The sequence below is a fragment of the Colletotrichum siamense genome, assembly GCF_013390195.1.
Source record: "Colletotrichum siamense strain Cg363 chromosome Unknown KSG_Cg363_contig07, whole genome shotgun sequence".
NCBI lineage: Eukaryota > Fungi > Ascomycota > Sordariomycetes > Glomerellales > Glomerellaceae > Colletotrichum > Colletotrichum siamense.
Genome location: NW_023501020.1, coordinates 1236156 through 1259458, shown reverse-complemented (window position 1 = coordinate 1259458; position 23303 = coordinate 1236156). Strand labels below are relative to the sequence as shown.

At 46.8% G+C, this 23303-nt stretch overlaps 3 protein-coding genes across 3 annotated transcripts; 1 reads left to right on the top strand and 2 right to left on the bottom strand.

Moving 5' to 3' along the window:
* Positions 1 to 7506: 7506 nt before the first annotated feature.
* CGCS363_v010666 (uncharacterized protein) lies at positions 7507 to 7989 on the bottom strand (the record flags this gene model as incomplete). The annotated part of the gene is made up of 1 exon (XM_036642515.1): positions 7507 to 7989. The coding sequence occupies one exon, from the start codon at positions 7987 to 7989 to the stop codon at positions 7507 to 7509; it is 483 nt and encodes a 160-aa protein (XP_036491515.1).
* Positions 7990 to 16487: 8498 nt separating this feature from the next.
* CGCS363_v010665 (uncharacterized protein) lies at positions 16488 to 17214 on the bottom strand (the record flags this gene model as incomplete). Its single annotated transcript, XM_036642514.1, has 4 exons — positions 16488 to 16635; positions 16686 to 16793; positions 16843 to 16967; positions 17020 to 17214. 4 exons carry the CDS (start codon positions 17212 to 17214, stop codon positions 16488 to 16490), a joined length of 576 nt encoding a protein of 191 aa, XP_036491516.1.
* Positions 17215 to 18667: 1453 nt separating this feature from the next.
* On the top strand, positions 18668 to 19913 carry orsC-0 (Tyrosinase-like protein orsC; the record flags this gene model as incomplete). Its single annotated transcript, XM_036642513.1, has 6 exons — positions 18668 to 18849; positions 18901 to 19063; positions 19123 to 19209; positions 19262 to 19437; positions 19501 to 19771; positions 19848 to 19913. 6 exons carry the CDS (start codon positions 18668 to 18670, stop codon positions 19911 to 19913), a joined length of 945 nt encoding a protein of 314 aa, XP_036491517.1.
* Positions 19914 to 23303: the final 3390 nt, after the last annotated feature.

The following is a 23303-nucleotide window of genomic DNA, read 5'->3' as shown; positions in this document are numbered from 1 at the left end:
TGCCGCATCTGGTCCATTCGTTGAGTTTCTTCGCCATCAATTGGCGAGGCCTCTGTTAGTGTCTCGTGGACGGAATCATCGTGAGACGAGTTTGCAGACAGAGAAGTCAGGCCATCTGAGTCTCTATCCGAATCAATAGATACATCCTGTACTGAATCATTTTCAGATTCCAGGTCGAAATAATTGTTGGCATTGAAGTAAGGATCACCTGAATCTCTGGTCTCATTATCTCCAGGCTCATCATTGGGCCAAGGGAGAGACCGCAGGGCAAAGTTGTGCAAATGCTCGGCAATATGATCAAGCAGATCAGGAGAGTCTGCCGGCCCCGTTGAGTCGCAAAGAGGACACCTATAGATGCCTGGAGGAATGGGCCGAGCTGCCTCTGTTACAATTGTTGAGTACTGCTCTTCGTTGATACTTCCGCTATGAGTTTCGCGGAGATGGTGTAGAAATATTTCTACCGAGGGGAAGATCACCGGTGGCCTTCCTAGAGTTGAGCACGCGGGGCATTGCCAGCACTGCCGATGGCTTTTCTCGATATGTTCTGTCCACTCATGCCGCGTGACATACAACCTTTCTGGCGTGGGACACTCCTCCAAGATGCATATGTAAGGGCAGATGTCTGCCATCATATGCTTCCTGTACAATTGCGCTATCAGAAATGATCTTGTAGCAACGTAGAGCGTTCAGATGGAAACATTCTTGTACTCACTTCCATAAAGTCTTCTCACGATACATATCCGGAAGCATTTGAAAACAACATGGACACTTAAAGTATTGAAGCATCTTCGATCTTGGTGGTTTTGGGTATAAAACTCTGGCAGCTGTCGTCGTGATGTTCGTTTTTGCAACTCGCGATGGTGTGAGTATCTGTTTAGGGACAGCTTCGATCGCTTGAGCAACCCCTGACGCCGAGGTAGCCGTCAAACCCTGACTTCTATGGGGCAATCTGTCTTTTTCTTGGCCATAAAATTGTCCACTTTTGGATTCGGCTATCTGCGGTGCCCTAAGTGCCGAATCGTTTTGTCGCAGGGTTAAGATGTCGACAGCAGTCGACTTTGCGCCTGCGCTTTTGGTGCTGGCAGAATCGACGGCCAATTTGTCGGCGTGCTTCTGTGCATACCTATACCTATTCCTGCGACGCAGATTTGCGAGTATGAGACGTTCCTGTATGGCTGTGAGAGCCTCTCTGTCGATGTGATAGTCGCTGCTACCGTCTTCCCGGCCTCTGGCCAAGACGACCAGCTCGAGATGCCGTCGGAGCTTCTGGTGGTTGCTTGAGTCAAACGTCCTGTCGGCTTTGTGTAGACGTGAACTAGTTCCCGACTTGCGAATGGCCAGAGCCACGCGTGCGAGATGGTTGATGATTTGCTCTACTTCGGCTTCGACCTCCAGAAGAGGGGAAGTGTCCTCGGCCACTGATAGACTACCGGACCCCGGATGAGATGAAGAATCATCGGACCATGGCGAAAAACCCCGCGGGATATCTCTTGCGGCATCAAGCCTCTGCACAGAGTCCATTCCTTGGACATCGTTCGCCCACCAGTCGTCCGCATCATCAGTGGCAGTGTCAAGCTCATCCAAATTTTCTGTCACTTCTTCCGTTTCTTCGTCGGAAGGCAATGCTATTGAGATGATATGAGGGACTGTCTTATGCATCGTCCAATGATCTTGGTCACGTACCAAATCTCTTGCACTTCTCAAGGCATTGGGCCAACAGAACGAGAAGCCCATTTACCAAGTCCTTGGTATCCGGTTCAGTGATCAATCTGGCGTCAAGCGAGGCTGCGTTCCCGGCAAGTGCACCAGTGGTCGCAGTCCACAGCTTGAACTCGGCTAACCTATTCTCTGCCCACTCTAGTTGCATCAACGTCGGAATATTTGTGCATTGTAGCAGCGAATCCCGACATTTCGCTGCCACCGCTGCTATTGAGTTTGACAAAAACAATCCCGATGGATGGCTTTGCAGAGTTGATGCCATCTTTCGACTGGCAAAAATGGACAACTAGGGTGGTCCAGGAGTGATGCGTGATTTAAGAAGAAGATCGTCTGACCCTACTTCGAAAGCCTGCGGGGCTTGGTGCGACAACATATGCGGCAGGCAGAAATCAGGCTGTAAGCTTCACACCTTCCGACTGGGTTTCCCATTTGTGTGATCATGTGATACTCTGATAGGATTGTGAAAGAACGAAGTGGGGATATTGGGGATAATCGACGAAGATTCGCGTGCCTATTGGTTCTCTTCGGGCTGCGTCTTGGCCTGCTGAGCAAGCGCTTAGCCGTTGGAATACCTACCCTCTTGGTGCGCTTACTCGTTAACGTACATAAGAAAGTAGCCCACGCAATCCATCTAAGTGTCAGCTTTGAAGCTACCCAGAAGTTAATCAGAGCCCTATACAGCTCAGCTGCAGGACATCCAATCTCCTCTTAATTGACAAACACTCGAAAACTATGGCTTCCAAGACGTATATCCTCACACCAGGCTACCACTATGGGCCTGAAGGCCTTATCCAGATAGGCTCCATCATTGCCAACCCATTCCAGCCGGCGAAACCCCTCTCGAAGCTCACCGTCACACCTGCCATTGAAACAGTCTATCACCACAATCTAGAAGCGACATGCGACACTGGCCGGTCTGTAAAGCTGTCTCTGTGGGCTAATATCCTTGACGCGGCGGGTGTGGGTGTGGGCGCATCTCGTTCACGTAATGCTGTCGAATCACTCGCCGTCAAGAGGCTTGAAACCCGCTATCTTGCGCAGGAACCGGTGGATGATGACCCGGAACTCATGGATCGCCTCAAGGAGCCCCAAGTTCAGGCCGCCATCAAGAGCGGGCTTTTCGGCCGATCCCCAGTCTACCTCATTTCCGGCGTCAAAATCGCCCGAGGATTGGTCGTCAGGTCGGACAGGGGCCGGACAACCGGTGGTTCGCTGACAGCAACTGCGCCAGCTGCGCAAGCCATCGGTATAGACATCGGGGCGTCTATTGAGGGGGAGAAAAGCCGGGGCAAAGGTTCTTCGTTCGAGGTTGATGACCAAGACATTGTGGTTGCTTATCAAGTGCACATCATCAAGACGAAAAGATGGTCGAAGGAGGGTGCAACTGCGGATATATTCGAGTCAGATGCCGCATTCCTGCACAATGACGAGATCAGTGAGGACAATGAGGACTTCGAAGTTAGCACGGGGGAAGTCCAAGCACTGGCCGAAGCGGCTAGAGAGATGGAGATAGGGATTGAAGTTGAGAAGGGCCTTAGACCAAATAACGGGGGCTTCGTGTGTATACAAGCTAGGGAGGAGTAGGCATCACATCCAGGAGAAAGGCATCAAGAGCTAGCCTCTGGCTATGCGGTAGCTCTGCCAAAGCGAATTAATAGGATGTATGCAACATCTAAGCTAAATGAGGCGTGCCTCGTTATTTCAATTTGATCTCGTGCAAGCATCAGCCATTGCTATCCATGTCTTCTTCACGTCTGTGCCAACCAGAATCCCTCTAGGGGATATATAACGAGACCGATTCCCCATTTCCGATGACATCCTCTCCAGAACTTGGTACATAACTGGCTTTGTCCGTAAACTGGAAGCTTCATCCGGTGTTAGACAGCCCCCCTCCACACCCGCATCACTAATCATCAAGAGTGAGGCCGCGATCCCGGCTGCTACAGCTGTGGCAACTGACGAACCGGACTTAGGGACCTCGCCACGTGCCGTGCTTAGTGACGCTGCTGGTACGTCTCTACCTAGGGTCCCGAATACAATAGGACCGTTCGGATTGACAGGCGGATTTGTGTCCGAGAAGGCACCTCGGCTGTTGGTTTCACGGATCGAGAAGACTTCGTCGAGGTTTGCGGGAAACATCTCCTTTCCATTACCACCCGCATTAGAAGCTGCAGCGAAGAAAATGAGACGACCATTGCGATCAAGGATGGCCTTTCTAATCGCGGCAGTAATAACAGGCACCTCGCTCGGAAAGCCAAAAGACATGGAGATGATGTCCACGCTGACTTGGTTCGCCGCCCAGTCAATTGCCTGTTCACTCGAACGTTAGTCGAACTGCTTTATGAATAACAGGAGATTCTCCTTACGTCAGCAATTGCCTGCGATGCTTTCCTCAGACTGCTCATGTCTTTTGCTATTCTCGCCACGTACATCCGAGCATGCGGGGCTACCTTCATCGCAGTAGCAGCAGTGTGAGTGCCGTGGCCAGCTTCATCCACGAGACCCTGTGAAGATCCGGCAAAATCCTTCCAATCATCTATACGACGTCCCTGGATATCAAGGAAGGAGGAACTACCGTCGAAGCCAGTGTCCAATATGGCCACACGCGGGCGCTTGGCCAAGGCTTCAGGAGACAACAGTTTCAGGAAATGTGCATTGATTCTTTTCATGAGATCAATCCACCTTTCTGATTCATCGACGTCGCTGCTTGTTTTTGGCATGATTGGTGCCTCTGGAAGAGCAGGAGACTCGCTCAGGGCGCTAGATTGGTCGACAGGACCAACCACGTGCTGAGTATCTGAGAAGCAGTTTTCTAGCAGCTTCTCCAAAGGCTGCACGATGATATCGTGAATGACAGCCTTCCTTGCAAATACGTCTGTTTCGATAGAGTCGCTGTCCTCCTCCCACGAGGAATTGTTTAAACAACTGGCAATGGCTTCGTAATAGTCGACAAAGTCAAAGCCTTGCCGACCTTTGGCTTGTCTCATGAGACGTTTGGCAAGATGCCACCTCTCATTGAGATTGGCCACCAGTGAACCTTGATCCTCAATGGCTAGGGCTTGGCCTCTACCAATCTCCAGCAGAATGATGCAGAGGGAGAGTAGCCGCGGGTAAGGGAAAACCACGCCAGGTTCATCGCAGTATTCGATTGATTCGCTGTCGAGCTCCTTGAAATCAACAGCGAAATAGGGCTTTGATGCATAAATTTCTCCTCTCGGGTGATTGTAGCCAGTTGAAGACTCTCGAAGAAAGTGTACTGAGTCACTCGTCCACGAAGAACCCATCCATGGGGAATCATAATACTGCCAGAAAGACTTCGCAACAATGTACGCCAGTCTTAACTTCATATGATTGGAAAGACGTCCCAAACTGAACAAGTCTCTCAGTGAGAGGCTGTCGCCAGCCTTCACGTTCTGGGTGATCTCCAAGCCACGGCGAAGCCGGTGAAGCTCTGAGTCCTGGATGTGGCAACAAATTCGAGATCCCACCTTCGATGCAACAAGGCTGCAGAATTCATCGGGTTTCACGACCCACATCTTTCTCTTGACCTTCTCATGGCTGCCGGGTGCAGTTTGACGAACCTCGTGGTTGAAATTGACTGTTTTGGCCGACTTTTTGCGTAAAGGCACGCGTAACTGAAGGTGCTGCCAATGATGGCATGATGTTGGTGACTCTGAAAACAGCATCTCAAATGCGACGTTTTCTTCAACTTTCACGATCTTGTCCTGTAGTCTGAGCCTCGCGTAGTGTCTCGAATTTTCGCTGTTGTGATCCGAGACGCATGTGCAGAGCGAGTATGTCTTAAGTATGGTATAGAGCTCAGCGTTGACATGCATCGGGTATTCGTCAGCGTCGCTCTTAGAACCCGTCTTGTTGATTCCATTTCTCATGTTATCATTTGCCAAGATCGCTTCTGAGAACCGGGAAAGATTCTTGAAGTACTGCTCGGTCAGGGGTTTCTCGAACTTATTTGTTGAAGACTTGGCGAAGTTTATAATTCCTTTCTTAACACGGTCTTTGGCTCTCTGCTCATGGTGAACCAAAGCCTGAGTGATGATCATACGATCGCTAGGTACGTCAGGCCACTACAGCCAATGTCAGCCATGTAATCATTTTTCAAACAGTCGCGATGAGAAGCTCAACTAGTTAGATGAACATACGGCACAAACACGCTCCAAGTCTCTCATGAGCTTGAGGATGCGACTGTGAAGTTTCGGGTCCGCTGCAGACCCTAATACAACACCCCGGGCAATGTGAAGTTGTGCGGCGAGACGGCCGGCTATGCATAAACTCTTATTCGTGGCCAGTTCGAGGGCAATGCTAAAGACCTGTGTTAGGGCAGCTTCGGCAAAGTCGTAACGATCAACAGTGGCGGCGCGCGCGCCAACGCCGACGACGATGTCGTTCTCCATGGCGACGTGCTGCCCTGCGGTCTTCAGAGCGACAGTGGTCATTCGGAGAATGTTTGGGCTTTGCGGGATTTTAGTCTGCGCTGACAGCCTGATTGAGCTGGGGTGGCTGCAATTCTCATAGGCCGTGTCACGGTTCCAACACTCAGGAGGGGTGGGGACTGACGGCCTCGTGATTGGTAACATGAATGCATATGTAGTAGCTGAACATTGCAGATAATCGCCAGCCTGCTGACGGATTTCGTAAGCCCGCGCCAAATAAGAGTTGCAAAAAAGGAAAAAAAAAACCCGTTAGCCGCGGATCATTGACAGGGAGGCTGAATTAACGCTCAAGACCCAGGATTATCGTAGTTGGAGATTGCTTCAAATGATTCTGTTTGAGAAGATCGTGAAGTCCGACCGAATGTGACAAGACGATAATCAAGGCTGTAATAGAACAAGCGATGCTGGCTTGCATCCACAGCTCACTGTGTGTGTGAAAGACGACCGAACCAAAAAAAAAACACGTGTAACCGCCCAGGCATGGAATTCCCCCTATTGAAGAGGTTGGCGGGCAACGATTCTTGCCCGCAAGGCCTTGGAATAAGGCCGGCACTGATTTGATAGGAGATGCGCATCTCGGCTACAGTTTTCATATGTTCGCAGTGTTATGCATGTGGTTGTCGTTCTTTTTGGTCTATTCCCCTGATCCCTGGAGTCAGAGACACGTTCAGCACCGGCCAAACAGCTTGACACCGCCCGCTCAGATCTTTCTTCCCTTCTAAGTTTTCTTCTTCGCAGTTTGCCGCCTGGAGGCGCACCTTGTTGACTGCCGTATGACTCTGACGGGGAAACATGTGGAGGGTCACAGCGTAACCTCTATGGCTAACCCATGGGGTATATGAAGGGGATTTTTGAGCCGCCTGGCCAAGCAGAAGCGGCCCCCCATCACACCATAGCCCAAATTTAAAGCCCTCCAAGATGAATCTCATATACACCCCCCCGCCCGCTCAGATGTGTGCCCCTCTTCCTACATCATATTGCCAGGAATAGGGCTCATCATTGTCCGCTGCGGGGCCCTATATTCATCCTCGTAAGGTAGTAATCGATCAACTGTATCTTCTCGGCTTCTTAGGCAACGTATCCAGGCCAGGCACCACCATCCTCCTAGGCATTTCCGGACTAGAAACGCAAATGGAAAGGCGATCCTATTTGGCAGCTCGATTGGCTTGAGTAATGCTAGAAAGAATGATTTGTTTCACTAGGCTACTAACTTTGCTAAGATATGTTTTCGTCAGGAAGTTCTTTGCCCACGGGCTGTGGCTCTGAAATGGTGACTGGCCTGGCCTGTGTCCAAGTATTAAATTTCCCGAGCGTACGCAAGACCAAGATGTTCCCATTATGCAATTCCGTTAATACCATTGATATGATTGATACCGTTCGCGCCCTCATGAATATTGTTGATAGAATGTGTAGCGGGCTCATCAAAAAAGTCCTCGGAGTCATAGTCGGGAGCCGCCTCAAAATCGCATTCCAGGTTGCATCTGCTGAGGATCACCACTTGCTTCTTGGCCAACACTTCTGAGATTGGGTTTCCGCCCTGATCCTGCGACCAGTGAATGGTCTCGATGGTATTATTCTCGCTACCGTTGCCATTGTTGTCCGCTCTGATGACGATTGAGTAGAGCTCGTGCCCCATGCCGACTCGAATGATGTGAATGATGACGGTACCGTTCTCTTCGTCATTTGTAGCCTTATAGCGCCACTTGTCGTCCTGATCCAGAGGCTCGAGACCAGCCTTGAGTTTCTCGAAATCGGCGTGACTGATGGTCAGGCCCCAGGAAGCGGAGGCGGGTATAGGCATCGGTGGTGGTTGCCACATTGTATTTCAATTTCTTGCTGAACACGTTGATTGAGATGCTCAAGACAGAAATTTTCAGTCAATACCTACATCTGCGTATTTTGAATAGGTTCTGCATGGAATATGACTGAGAGCGGCACGATGGTAGGACGAGCTGTGTGCGAGCGTTTGCTCGTATCATGTGTTTTAATAAGGTAAGGTACTGACGGTGGGCCTCGCAATATTTGATGATGGCGTGTAATGAGGTGGATGCGCCTGGTGCCTGGCTCGAGGACGCCTAAGGACAAAAGACCCTGCGGTATGCCTTGAGATTGGCACATACCAGGCTGTCCGCCTGCGGTACGCCTTGAGACGAACCAACAACCAGTCAACCACGCCGGTCGCAACGAATCATATCAGAGACTTCCACTGGCTGCATTGCACCGCCATCCATGAGTGGATACGGCCAATCCATTAGATATTGGGCGCCTGCCGGGCAATTTGGACGATGTTGACCAAGCCACACAGATCGACAATTGCGCCGACAAATCATCCAAAATGAAAGGCAGATGGGGTCGGGCCCAGGTGTACAGATGTGCGCTCCATCATCATGGCGACAGTTTTTAAGAGATCACTCGGGGAGAATCCATAGCATAGGACCTTTCTCTCGAGGGGTTAATCAACTTGATAAGTTGAAACTAGCGGAGAACACACCGCGATTGGGACTTTTCGGTACAGATATCGCAGCCATTTGACAGCTCACAAGTGCCATAATAGCTCGGAAGATGGTTACATTCTCCTCCTTCGCACTTTTCGTTATTCGTCTATCGGCGGGAAGCGTTGCCACCCCATGCTGAGAAGACACCCGCTATCACTACAACGCCAATCAAGGCCTCCTTGCTAGGCGCCAAACAAGAAATGGGAGCACGAAAACGATATCTGCCGGCTTATCTTCAAGCCCCTGAGATGGTGATAGCTCAGTCGCCTTAGGGGGCGGCAACAACCACGGTGACTTCAACTATGTCCACAATGTTGATCATGACGAGATTGAGAACAATGTCATGTCTATACAGAAGAGGTATAACAATGTCCACTTTAGAGAGAGTTAAACGTCAGACCTCCGTTATATGCAGTGTATCAGGTATTTATTGACTCACGGGAATGGCATCCGCAGCGTCGAGGTTGAAACTCTGGCAACAGGAATGCAGATGAGCCTCCATGCGAATGATACGAACGATGGAACAAAGAGAACGCAAGCTAGCCAGCTCAAAAGATGGCGTATTTGTTGTCCACGTCTGAGCCGAAACAGACGCAGGCTGGTAGTTGATGGTCATGGCAGGGCCGTTTATGTCGTCCATGCATACTGCGATCTAGGAAGGTCGCACTACGTTGACTTGACCTTCCTTTCTGGGTTGATGCACTTGCTCTCCATCATCATTCGTAATTCCAAGGACACTACCACAATGGAAACTAGAGTGACCGGAATCTCTCGCGAAAGCTAGAAAGAGCCCAGATGTGTTGTGCATTTCATACGACCTCGAATTGGCGCACATGCGGACAATGGGCCACCAAGACTGGTAACCTTGAATATGACATTGCTTACTTCTGGGGCAAGCGTTCTGCATCGCAAATCTTCTCATTGCAGCTCTCGGAGGAAAGAAGTACGCCTGGATGTTGACCAGCGGTAGCATGTTTGACAACTCGTCAGCTAGAATTCCAACACCGAGGCTCATGCCAGCGACATCGTAAGGATCGCCTTGGACAGTCTTGTGCCTCCCACGAAGACGTGGGCGACATGAAGATACCCCAGATCGTGCACACCGCTCCCGATAACATGGTTACAGAACGGCATCCTGCAGCCCAACCACCCGGGGATCGTACTCCTCATGGATCACCCCTCCGAGCCAATGTTCTGCCCAGACAGCTCAAAGGCGGAACGGCCCGCGCGAGAGGCCCGGCGGAGGCCACTGATGGAGCGGGGTCTGGGGTCCTTGCGTCCGATCGGATCTGGATCGGGGTCACGATCTCGGAGGTGAGGTAGCCCCAGATGGCGCCATTATGGGGTCCTTGGCGCGATGCCCGCCTGGTCACCCAACGACAGACCTCTTGAAGTGTTGATATCCTCGACGGCCACTTGGGTCGCTGAGCAGGTGTTCTCAGTCGTTCATATGATTTTGAGCGACATCGAATCGTCTGCGACACTTCGCATCACGCCGAGAGCAGTGGTAGAACTTGAAGAAAAAGCGACGAAGAGGGCACTATCCCACTCGGCCCGAGTTGTCAACCGGCACTTGTCGGCAGACTACACTTGGTCCCAGTCACCATCGAAATATTATTTGTTGTATGTCGGAATCGCCAGCAGCATGCGCGTAGGAATAAGAGCCGCCTCGTCGGTCGCAACTCGTCAATGACGTTCGACCAAATAACTTCATGGAGGGCTTTGCACCATATCAACTTCGTTTCTGAATCGAATGAAGAGGCGGGAGAACCACGGAAGCCTTGGATTGTTCCGGTATCTGATGGGATGAAGGCATGGAGTCTAAACATCACCTCTCGGGCTGATAGTGTTCAGTCACGACTGTGACGCACCAAGCCAGAAGGCTCTGGGAAGCTTCGATCGAGGACATTCAAGTCCCGTTTGTCACTTTCGGCTATTTTGGAAGAGATTAGCTCATGGTACAACATCTGGCAAAATGGATTGGATAGGGGAGTCACTGATGCACGAATGTTGAGTTTCATCTCATTCCCAAACACACGGCAGCACAACCAAATACAGTATTGTGTCTTCAACCAACTGAAAGACTACGCAGTTTCAATCGATAAGAATCACTCGAACGATTTAAAGTTTAAAAGACAAGCCAACCGGTTCTTTGAAGCAGGTCAGTTGCTGATGATCACCCCGAAAGGAGACTGAGGACCTTGATGGTTGCATTGATAACAGCCCAAGGAATGGAGGTTTCAAGAACCCGGATGGCCAACCTTGATGGCCACCCTCCTCACACAAAATCATCCGCCATCTCCCTCGCCAACCACCGGTCGCGATGCTGCAGAACTTGCGCAAGATAGCCAGCGCACCTATCTCAACCATGGTTTTGGTCAGGCGGCAGGGCTTGGACTGTTCATCAGCGACGGGCCGCGGATGCTGAAGGGCCGCTGGGTTGATGAGACAATTTTCCATCGGCCAGCACAGCTCGCATCCGTTGCATCCCCGCCGCTTGAGGAATGCCGCTTCTCCCTTCCACCGCCATTTGAGGCCCCTGGGAGTAGAGATGGGTTGAGCACATAAAAGGGACCACTCGTCCTGGTGTTTCTGTCCGACAGACTTGGTCTGTCGACTCTTCTACTGACAACTAGTAAGCCCTCTGGTTTCGACTTTTTCCGACACAGCGACCGATGCAGCCCGATGAACGCGACGAGACACTCAACTTTAGAAGACCGAGAGAAGAGGGAAACAGGAATACGAAGAGGAAGTGGGAGACGCCTGAACCCCCTACGCCCTACGACTCTGCTCCTTGTCTCTTCTCATGGTCAATGTTTGCCTTGATCCTCGGGAATCGGCTCTCGCGCTGCGGCAAAAGACTCACGACCCCCCACGGTAATGAGCCACAACGGCACAAATCTCTCATTTGTCTCCTCTTCTCACATCCTGCTCTCTTCTCCCCCTTGTCGGTCCTCTCACCTTGGACACCGGACGTATCAGCTGATCGGGCAAACTGCTCCTTCGTGAGCGGTCCCCGTCGCCGGCGGCCAGTCTGTATGATTGGGCAACCCACGCTGTTTAGCTAACAGCTTTCTCTCATTTTCGTTCAGAATCTGCGATATGAGGTTTTTACCGGGATTCTTCTTTCGGGCAAGGTTCTTTTGCTGTCGCCCCCATGGCACTGAGTCGACGACGCTCACGCACGGCTGAAGTTTTAGTCGGAGAGGCTATAGTCTGACTGGTGAGACCACTCTCTGAGTTGTCGTCGACGATCAAGACGACAGCTGAGGTTTTTGCCTTCGACCATGACGATTGTTCTTGATGACTAGGTCATCTGGCTTCAAGTTGTCTCTTTTGCTTTTCTTCAGCTCTTCAGCTACTATCTCTTACTTCTTGTGGCTTCTATCTTTTTCCGCCGCCGGGTCTGCCTAAGTAGAACGGACCCTCATTCGGCCTAATTGCTAGTCCCTTGTCTGGCCAATACGGGGTGGCCGGGCGCATCACCTGAAGAGTCGGGTGTGGGATGGTACAAACTCTGTTTCGCGCGGGTGCCGCTGCCAAGCGCCATCACAAGCAGATTTACCTCTCTGTCGTCCTACATACTGTCATGCAGCCACCAATTCACACGGCACCGCCAACCAGACCATGACAGCAAAGGCCGCGCCGTCGCCTTCGTAAGTCTACTGGTCGGTTATTCCAACAGTGCAGTTTCCCATACCATTCTTCACACACATGTTCTTCACAACATGGTACCCGAAATGCAGACCATCGAAAAAAAAAAACCACCCGATAATCTGCACATTCCAGACCGGCTCTACCCACCCACTCCCACGTTCCCTTCCCTTCAACCCCCCCAATCTCTCCATCCATAGACCGAACGTCTGACCGATGAAGGGCGGGGCTATCCTCATCGGGCCCTTCTCGTCCACTCAGTCCGCGACGATCCCACGCCAGCCCGCCTCCAACATCCCATTCACACGACCACGGCACCTCATGCACGCCCATCCTGCCGCCCTGCCGTGGCTCGCCATGGACCTCGCGCGTGGATGTCCAGTCGTCCTCACATGGCCCAATCACAACCGCCCGACGCCCCCCGTCGCCGGGTCCACCCAGCCCCGAACGTGGAACCCACGGGCTACCACACCTGGACGAAGGCTGCACCCGTAGCTTCGGGCCCAAACCCCGCTTCTGCTACTGCAGAGCAAACGTCTGGTCCCCCAACGTCCGGCCTATCTTGGAGTAGATGAGCTATTATGGATCAAGCCATGGGAGTGCCAGCCTGATGCGGTATCACACAACCGCCATGTCAGCATCGCTGCACTGCTGGCTGGGCTGGTTGCTCCAAACGGCGCCGCGGCATTCGCGGTATCTCCTCCGACAATCCTTGGGATGCCCGCCCCTCCCTCCTCCGGCCACGCCCGTTTGACCCTTCCACGTAATGGCGAATGATACCGCGCCTCCTCGCGAGATAACCATCTGATGCTTGATGCTCTAGCTGACTGTACGTGGGGGACGTAGCTCGAAGACGGGTATATAAACCCCAGGACTTCTCGGCTCGAGATGTTGTTTCTTTCTCTTCATCGACTCAACAAGCTCTCAGATCTCACTTCCAAACAAACTCAACTACCAACTTTCAAGCTTTTCGCTTAAACCCAACCAACTTTCAAAATGGCCCCCTGGTGAGTGGCAGTCGACATCCTGAGAAGACAAGAATTCGAGAAATGCGGCCTTGTTCAGACAAGCTACACATTCCAAAGAATTCGAGTTTTCGGAGATTTCTTCACCGAGCTGCCAAATAGCTAACCAGATTCATGCAGCTCTTGCAAGTCTTGCGGCACCAGCTGCGCCGGCTCCTGCACCTCTTGCTCTTGCGGCTCTTGCTCCGTAAGCCTTCCTCGCATCAACCTCACTCCCGATCACCAACTAACATGAGCACAGCACTAAATTCAGCATGACGCCTCCGCGAAGCCGCATCTGATACCCTCATGAAGAGGCTCGCTCGACCTCATCAACATTCATCGAGCTGCGTGCCCCCCGCCGAAACGGACTGAAGTCGTTATCTCATGGGAATGAGGGACTGAAGGATACTGGTTTTTGAAGCGGGACCCAATGCTGGATCTACAGTTTTGACCGACCTCTACCGCAGAAGAGCTCACTTGTGTGGAGACCGGCCATGCAATGCAGCCCAGGCAAGACACCGGTAGTTGCTTGGTTCTTACTGTCTTGAAGGGATGAATACGTTTTTTTTTCTCTCGTATGATAGTTTGGTATTTTTTTGGATTTGAATACGAGTGTTTTTGATTCCCGGGCATTGATTCTTCCCCCGCATCAGTGATGATCTTAAGTGACGCGAGTAAGTGACAATGAGTGATTTATGGTGACTTTTCTTGATTATGCGTTTGCTTGTCATGTTGACTTTTTTGATGTGGAGATATGGAGTGTTGTCCGCTGATGTGGGCAGTCTCCATTCTTGCCCGGGATCCATCGGCTGTCTCCAATAGCCAAGTTTGGAGGTGGAACCTGTCAAGACCGGTGTGTTTTGGGATAGCTCGGGTAGGAGGGTGAGCTCTCCAACCGAAAATTGGGGGTAATTAGCTTGCTCTCTGAGCTGTCGAGCTCTGGTGGTCGGAATGCTATTACCTCTGCTTACGCACCCCGATGCAGCTGCCGCCGCCTCCTCCTCCTTCTCCAAGCCCCCCACTCGAGGTAGGTATTGTCTGGGATTGGGGGTTAAGACTGTGCATGCAGAATGTGGTGACGGACATGTCTGGTGTGGAGCTGCTTGCTTTTCCATTTCCATTGTTCTGTGCACACTGCAGGGACTTGGCGCAGATGCCTGGATAAACAAGTGTGAAGACAGGCACAACGTGATTGGGGGATGGGATCGGATGAGGTTGGGATTGGATGGCATGCAGGGCGAGTGCGGCACGAGCTGTCAGCTGATTATCTGGGCGGAGATCGGAGGGGGATGGGGGGTTGTGAAATGCGGCTAGAGATGTTCTCGGAGCCCCGGAGGCTGTGCGGGAGTACGTATCGGGGGAGGGGGTTGGCGAGGCGTGTTGGCTTGATGGACGGTGATGGGATGCCTTGTTTTGATGATTGGAAGAGTATGGTCGAAAGCGATTTCGACGGGATCCCTGGTTGTGAATTCATGTTCAAGTAAACATTTCCCTGATTATTATCGCGGCAATCGGGAATTGGGGAATTCTCCGGGCTGTACTCCGGCTAAGACGATAGCATCTCGTGATTGACAGCTCCATCCAAACTGAACGAGATGAATCCTTTCGTTGAGAATTGAACACCGTCCTGAACAGACAATAGATGTGGCAATTGCAACATGGAACGTTATGACGGACTCGTAGAACTATGCACTGAGCACTTTTGATGTTAACCTTGATGGCCGTCTTCTGAGATGAGGAGATACTGCACACTGTGTAGAGGCATTTTGGGCGTACTAATGCAGTGCAAATGAGGCCATGCACGTTCTGGCACTGTATTTATAAACATTTGGTAACCCCTTTTCCATCCTCACTACAACAGCACTCTTGGGATCCTGCGCCAGAGTCAGTCTGCATGAGACTCGGTTGATTCGAAATATTCATAGTAGGTCGAAACAATCAGTCTGATGCAAGAAAGCTTGGTGAATGACAGCTAATCAGACTTCCAAACAGAGTAGCGGCGACAAAATACCACCGACGTGCGATCCCCAACACGCGACATCACCACCAGAACTACCGTGTCGAGAATGGATAAACAGCTTTCCTCATCCTTCTGAGCGTCTCGAAGAAGAATAGGAACAATCTAGAGACCATGGATGGAGACATCACCTAACCCGACGACAAAACAAAGCCGGGACGAAAGGAGCCCACGGCAAGCGTACCCAGGCGCCAGACCCGGCGCGAGCTCCGCCGCTACCCAGAAGCTAATCTTAGCTTTATCTCCCTCCGGGACATCCTGTGATTCCCGTGGAGCGCGCGGGGGTTGCTTCGCTGTCAGGTCTCCACGATCCACAAGCACCGACGTGTTGGCAAGGAAGATGCCAGTAAACGACGAATACCGACCCATCCATAACAGCGAGAAGAATTCCGCCAATAATTTCCAATCTATCTTCTTAGGAAAGATGGTGATAGGGCTGGGATGGCGCGATCGCATATTCGTGCCTTCTTCGTTGTCGATAATGCCAAAGAGGGGATCCCGGCGGAAGGACGGACGGACCCAGGCTACTATTTCCGACACATCACAATGGATACATCACAATTGGGAATGGAATGGAATGGATTAAGATAGGGTGGACGGGACGGGACGGCAGGCGTCAGACGTGTCAGCTCCAGACACGCCAGCAGCGGGATGGCTCGCATGCTGGCTGTGATTGGTGGTGGCAACATGTCGGTTGAAGAGAATCGGGAAAGGGAGCGCGACACCATAGCTACCATGTTGCTATCGACTGGATAAGGGGATACGAACTTGGCTATCATCTTGGCCCGCCTGTAGTTGCCCTTGAGGGTGGCTCTGGGGCGGCTTTCGGTGGTGCTTATTGTTGGTGGCGGGCCGGACGTGGCTCTCGACGTCGGCGACGATTGTTACGCCGCAGCAGGGCTTCTGATGGTGCGCGCATGTAGACTCAGCCATCTCCTGATATGTCTTACCACTGATTGACGACTCTGATACTGAGTCGCTATGCGATGCCGCGGCGGGCTTTGCCCAGTTACGACTGATAATGATCTGAAGCCGGACAGCCAGCGCATTACATTAATTGAATCTAGAGAGTAAACTATGTGGACCTGAAGACTCCAACGTATCAACGGAGATAGCATGTATCCCAGTACGTGATACCACTCGTTCAGGCCTGGGCCCGTTGACTGAAAACGCCTTTCTCCTCCGCCCGCATAACGTTGGGCTGCGGATCGCCTCGAAGACCCGGTGCCGACTGGTCAGGGAGTGTATATGCCAGCGCATGAAGGAGATAAACCGCAAACGCTGCGGCGAACCTGCGAACAATTAGTGTACAGGTCTAAGAGTATTCGATTTTCAAACATACACCGTGACGAGACTGACAATGGGCGGCCCATGCCTCAAACTCATCTTCTGGCTGCTCCAGCCTTGGTCTTGGCTAATTTCCCTCGCTAGCAGGACACCAAATACCAGTCTGGGATCATTAGCAGCGCGCCTTGATGGTTTGTTACGGACAGACATACGACTTAATGCCGTAAAGAGATATCGTGACAACCACGTAAACGAGCCTAAGAAGCACGCTTTTACCCGGTTTGAGACTCAGGATGAAATAGGTTGCCAAAATAAGTAGAGGCAGAAACACTGAAGACTTGAAAGACGTCAGTCAGCAGGGCTATCCGAATCGACCATCTAGGACATACCACAATGCAATGTGCCAACTCTACCGATGTTTTAGTCACGCCGCGGGTGTAGCTGACTGAAGAGACGATGAGACCGGTGATACCGAGGACGAGAAGAACGCCGTTTCCCAGTGACGAAATGTTCCTGCAGTGGATCACATCCTTGTCAAACCTCTCTGGTTCCTCCAACTGTGCAACCAGCTCGCGTCGGCGCATTGTGACTTCTGATACAACGGGTGTTAAGGTGATGATGTGTTGTGTCCTTAAGCTGCTTTGACCTGTTGGAACGGATTTCATGAAGTGGAACGAGAGGTTCTGAGATGGGGCGGTCGCGGATGAAATATTCAGTTGATGTCACCTTTATGGTTGATCGGTGAAGTCACGCGTGATTAAGATTTCATAGGTGACGACCTGGCTGCATATGACTGAGAACCTTGCTGCTATCGGTCCGAAAGTTTGCGGCAATGCTTTACATAGAAATCCGCGTCAGTATTCCGTCTTGACCAATACACAGCTCTTGCGACTCATCAATTTAGATAATTACTTAAGTGCACTCAAGTTGCCACTTTCAATAGGGTCATTGTTGCTTATAGTACAATGAGTAAAGAAATGGCGGGGATCACACCAAACAATAGTGCGTTAATTGAAGCTTTTGACAAAAGTTACGCCGATATTCTACTATATTTATAAATCCTTTGGGACGATTCTCATCTAGCTCAGGGGACCTCACCTAGTAAGTGGTGCGTCAGTCAAAGCGACGAAAGCAGGCTGTATGGTCGCGATAGGGGAAGGCTGCGGTACTGTTTCAATGGTTGAATTTCCATGGCGAAGATCATGGCTGCGATGCGGCGATAGAGGCCGTCATGATTTTATTTCGCAAGACGCGTAAAGTCTCCGAGTTCTTATAGCCAATCTGGGGCATTGATGAACAAGTACTCTGGTAAGAAAAACAACATCTGTCCAGCGAATAAATGATTGCATTTTCGACCCATGTGCACCCCATATCTCCTGCAAAGGTGACCAACAACACGCGAAATGGCGGTCAACATTATCAACACCTAAATCAACTTGTGTTTGGTCATGTAAAATACCGTCATCTATCTACTTTTCCGGCCGTTCTGTGGAAGCTCTGTCTTCTCGCGGAGAATGTTCAGACGTTTCCGTTGGGCCGTTATCGGCAGCTTGGGCAGCAAATGTTCAAATACTTTGGATTGACATCGGACGGGCTCAGTTGTTCATTGCATCCTGCCTAGCCCCTTCATCACAACAGACCTACGTCGTCAATCGTTTGACATAACGCATACGCCTTGGCGGATTCTTCCACAACACACAAGCTCTTCTCTATCAGCCTAGTTTAATTTTGCGAAAACAAATAAAAATCTTTCAGTTTTAGCGTCTTTGACGCATGTGCCGTTGATGAAGAGCCATGTTCCATGAAGCTTCTGGATGCTTTAACCTTTAAACTTCGGGCCCCTCCGAATAACCTCCGCCTTGAGTTTCGCCCTACTCCGCGCATGCCGATGAGTCTAGAATCCAATTTGAAACACACCTTCAACCCCAAAAGCATTCAGTAGGCATACCTCATTTACTCATTTTATTTTCCTCGGGCGTTGTTTAGATCCATAGCGCTGCACGTTTCCTATGGGGGAGCAGTGTATCTTCTAGTAATATGTTCTCATTTGCGCCTGTCTTAGTGCTTCTCGTCATTGGCAATTCGGAAGCCGGTCCGTATGCCCGCGATAGCGTCGATAGATTACAGGATATCGGCCTAGCAAACTTGGAGTCTCATCTGGCCAGACTTCCACGAGCGTCTGGGTGCTCTCTTGAGACAGCCATCAAGAGAAAGGAATGGTCAGTCGTTGCTAGCGATAACTTCTGCCAGACTGACATCCAGGCATAAAGGTCATCTCTCGCAGTCGAGGAAAGACTGGACTACATTAATGCGACCAAACGCCTTGCAAACAAGCCGCCAAGGTATTCGATGGACGAGGTTCCTGGGACGAGAAGCCGATACGATGACTTTGTGGCAACACATATACAGCAGACTTTGAGTATTCACTTTACTGTAAGAACGAAATCCGAGCTACCTAGTCGCCGTGAAGTCTTTTAACAAGAATTGTTTAGGCAAAATTTCTTTCTTGGCACAGATATTACGTATTTGCGTATGAGCAAGCACTAAGAGATGAGTGCGGATACCGAGGCTACCAGCCGGTGAGATTTGATCGTATCTGGTCCATGTCTCCAGATCACTGATGCCGCGAAGTATGAGCACTGGCCATACTATTCTTCAGATCCGCTGAACTCCCCTGTTTTCAATGGGAATGATAGCAGCATGTCGGGCGATGGTGCTAAGGTTGCGCACGATGGCATACCCTTCGGAAATATCACAATCCCACCAGCCAATGGTGGCGGCTGCTTACTAGGAGGTCCATTCAAAGAGTACGTCGTACTACGCTCGTAGGCTGTGTGTAGAATCGCCGATTGTACTAACCTCTATCGAAGCTTTGAAGCACATCTTGGGCCGGTCGCGTCCCGGCTCAAAGACGTTCCCCCAAATCCACGGAAAGACGGGCTTGGATACAACCCCCGCTGTCTGCGACGCGACATTAATCCCGAATCTTCGAAATTCACTTCAGAAACTTACACTTATGATCTTATCACCAAGAACAAGGACATACACTCGTTTCAGACTTCGATGCAGGGCGACATGCAAAGAAGCAACCCCGGTGTCCACGGAGGAGGGCATACCACGATAGGTGGAGATCCAGGTGGTGTAAGCAATCCCCATTCCTCTATATCAAGCTGATCAGTTTCCAAGTGTCAATGTGGCTGAATCATTCAATCGCCAGGATTTCTTCAACTCCCCAGCTGATCCGGCCTTTTGGCTACACCACGCCATGATTAACAGAACCTAGTGGATCTAGCAATTGCAGGATCTCGGTTCTCAACTAACTGCAGTGTCCGGCACAACAAGGATCCTACAGCACCGCAACAACTTCCCTCCTACACACTTTTTACTGCGACCTACTGTTAGCAGGCTGCAGCGCACCACACTAGAACCTTAACGCATATAAAACGCACTATTAACACCCTTAATTACCTATTATAATAGCTTTATAGCCGCGCGTAGGTGTTATAAGCGCCTAACTTAGGCCTAAATCGCTAGTTTAGAACCCTTCCCCTCCCCCTACTTCTACTAAACTATTATATCTATACCTTTAGATACTTATTATAGTAGAATTATTACTTCCTAATAGCTCTAAAAAGATAAAGTATATAATAATTACTACTAAAGTATAAAAGCTATTCTATCTATTTAATACCTATTAGTAAATTTATTAAATAATTATAATATACTTAGACTAGCTAGTAAAAACCTATAGGGGATAACTATAAAAAGCGTTTAGTAGTATTATATAGAAATTTATTACTTATATTTAGTAAATAGTTATTCTTAGGCTCTTATAGAGTAATATAGCTATAAAATCCTCTTTTTAAAGTTAAAATAATATTAAGTCTCCCTCTAAGATACTCTTTACTAAATAGAATATAGTAACTAACTTAGCTTAGTTATATAGTATTTAGAAGTTTTATATCTTACTAAAGCTTATTATAGATTACTATCTACTTTTATAAGCTTCTAAAATCTTAGTATAAACTTATAAAGCTTTATTATATACTCTCTAGAATAAAATTATTAAAGCTTTAAACCTCTTATTAGTAGATATTACTTATATTTTATATACTACTTTAAGCTATACTATTATTCTATACTCTACTTTTATAAAAAAAGCCTTTTTTAAGTAAGTAAAAGAGATTTATAAAGCTATAAGTATTTAATCCTTTAACTTCCCCTAAAAATAATATAAATACTTTATTAACTATATATTTATAGAAATCTCTAGGTATTTAGATAACCTTACTATTATAGTTACTAAAGAAATAGTTAAAACTAATATTTATAAATATATAAAGCTATACTTAATATAAACTTACTTAATATAGAAAGGTATAAACTTTACTATTTAAACTTAGTCTTAGATTATTATACTACTTTAACCTTATAAAAGTACTAAATAGCACTTTTTCTATAAATCTATTTATACTTACTTTCTACTAGAGAAGAAATAAGTATTTATACTTTACTCTAATAGGTATTAAAAATATTATATTAGTTATTTCTATATTAGATCTTATTACTATAGCTAATATAGCTAAACTAATTATATTAGTATTAATATAACTTTAATTTACTTAAATAACCCTAAATACTTAAATTATTATAGTACTTTCTTTATAAACTATAGTAACTATACTACTTACTTTACTTTAAAAGATAGTATTTAAGTTATACTTTTTAAGTATTAGTTTTAGAAAATCTAATAAGTTATATATAATATATTATTTATATTTAGGCTTAATAGCTCCTTTTATAGCTTATTTTTAGCTACTCTTACTTCTTTAGCTTAGCTTAAAATAGCTTAATTAATAATTATTACTAATAGTATAGCTCTATCTAATTATAAAATAGCTAATACTACTTAAACTACTATAGAAAATAACTTCTTTATCTTAAACTCCTCTTTAGAGAACTTTAAGCTTAAAGATACTAAAATAGAGATATTAAATACTTTTCTTACTTCTTATTTCTATTAAAAATAAGCTTATACTATTAAGTCTAATAGTATTATTTATATTATAATATACTAAAAAGATATAAAGTAAGAAGCTTTTAAGGAAAGCTTAAAAAATAGTAGTTTACTTTAATTTAACCTCTTTAAACTTAAGAAGCTTATAACTCTATAGGCTTTTATTTTTTACTCCCTTTATAGCTTTAGTTATAATATTACTTTATATATTAAGGAACTAAGTTATTATAATAATATATAGTAAATCCCCCCTTTTAAGGATAATACTTCACTTTAAGTAAGCTTAGAAATATTATACTAGAGGTCTATATATTATATAGTATAATATTAAGTATAATAACCTTATAAACTATATACTACTATAGAGCTATATTAAGAAGTATATTAATATAGTTTTAGTATAAGAACCTTATACTAATAAAAAGAAAGGAAAGATATTTCTTATAAATTACTCCTTCTATAAAGTATTTTACTTTATTAATACTTAAAGATATTATAATTTAAATATTATTCCTTAAGTAATTATATATATTAAGAAAAGCTTAAAAGCTATTTAGACCTAGCTTTATAAAACTTATAACCTTATTTAGGTATAGATTTAAAGTGTAATTATTTTAAATATATATAGATTTAATATAGTAAATAATAATACTACTACTTATATTTTTTAATACTTTATCTTTCTTTATTTCTTTACTAATAGTAATTAGAATATTATAAACCCCTCTTAGGTTTTTAGTATGAGAATTATTAATAGTAGCTTAAAAATTAAAACTTAAATAAACTAAAATAGTCTTTTTTTTCTAAATAAACTTAAAGTACTAATATATAATACTAACTACACTATAGATCTATCTTAGTTTAATATTCTACTTATTTTAGTAGAGATAAATCCTACTTTTTACTTTAAAGTAAATTATAAAGTTATTCTAGCTTATATCTCTATCCTTTTAGCTTTAGAATTAAGCTTTTTAGCTTAAATATAGGTACTAAATAGCAAACTTAAGTGATTTATTACTCTCTATAAATAGAACTCTCTTTCTATTATTACTTTAAACTTAATACTAATATAATATAATATTATTACTAAATTTATTCTCTTCTACTTTTCTTAAGTAATAGATATTATAACTTACTTACTTTAGTATATTTTAAGCTTAGCTATTTTAGCTTAATAGTTACTTAAGTGCTAAAATACTAAATAAAAATTATATAAAGCTTAATATACTTAATCTTTAAACTATAAGTTATACTTATACTTCTCTTACCCTCTCTATAAAGAGGAAAAGCTTACTAATATAGAACTTTAATAAGTTATTTATATTTATAAGATAGCTTAATATTATAATAAAATAGACTATATAGTAAATATCTTTAATCTTTATTATATAATAAAATAGTACTAAGTAAAGCTTAACTTCTACTTACTACTTCTAAAAATTAAGGATAAAGTAATTAAGTTTCTTACTATAAAAGTATAAGTTTTTAAAAAGGCTTTACTTAAATATTTCTTAGTTATAGATAATATTTAGGACCTAAATAGCGTTTATATCCCCCCTCACTTTAATATCCTATAAAATACCTCTATTTCCTCTACTTAAGTAGCTACTATAATACTTATAATAAGTATTATACTTAGAGTTAATAGTATTACTA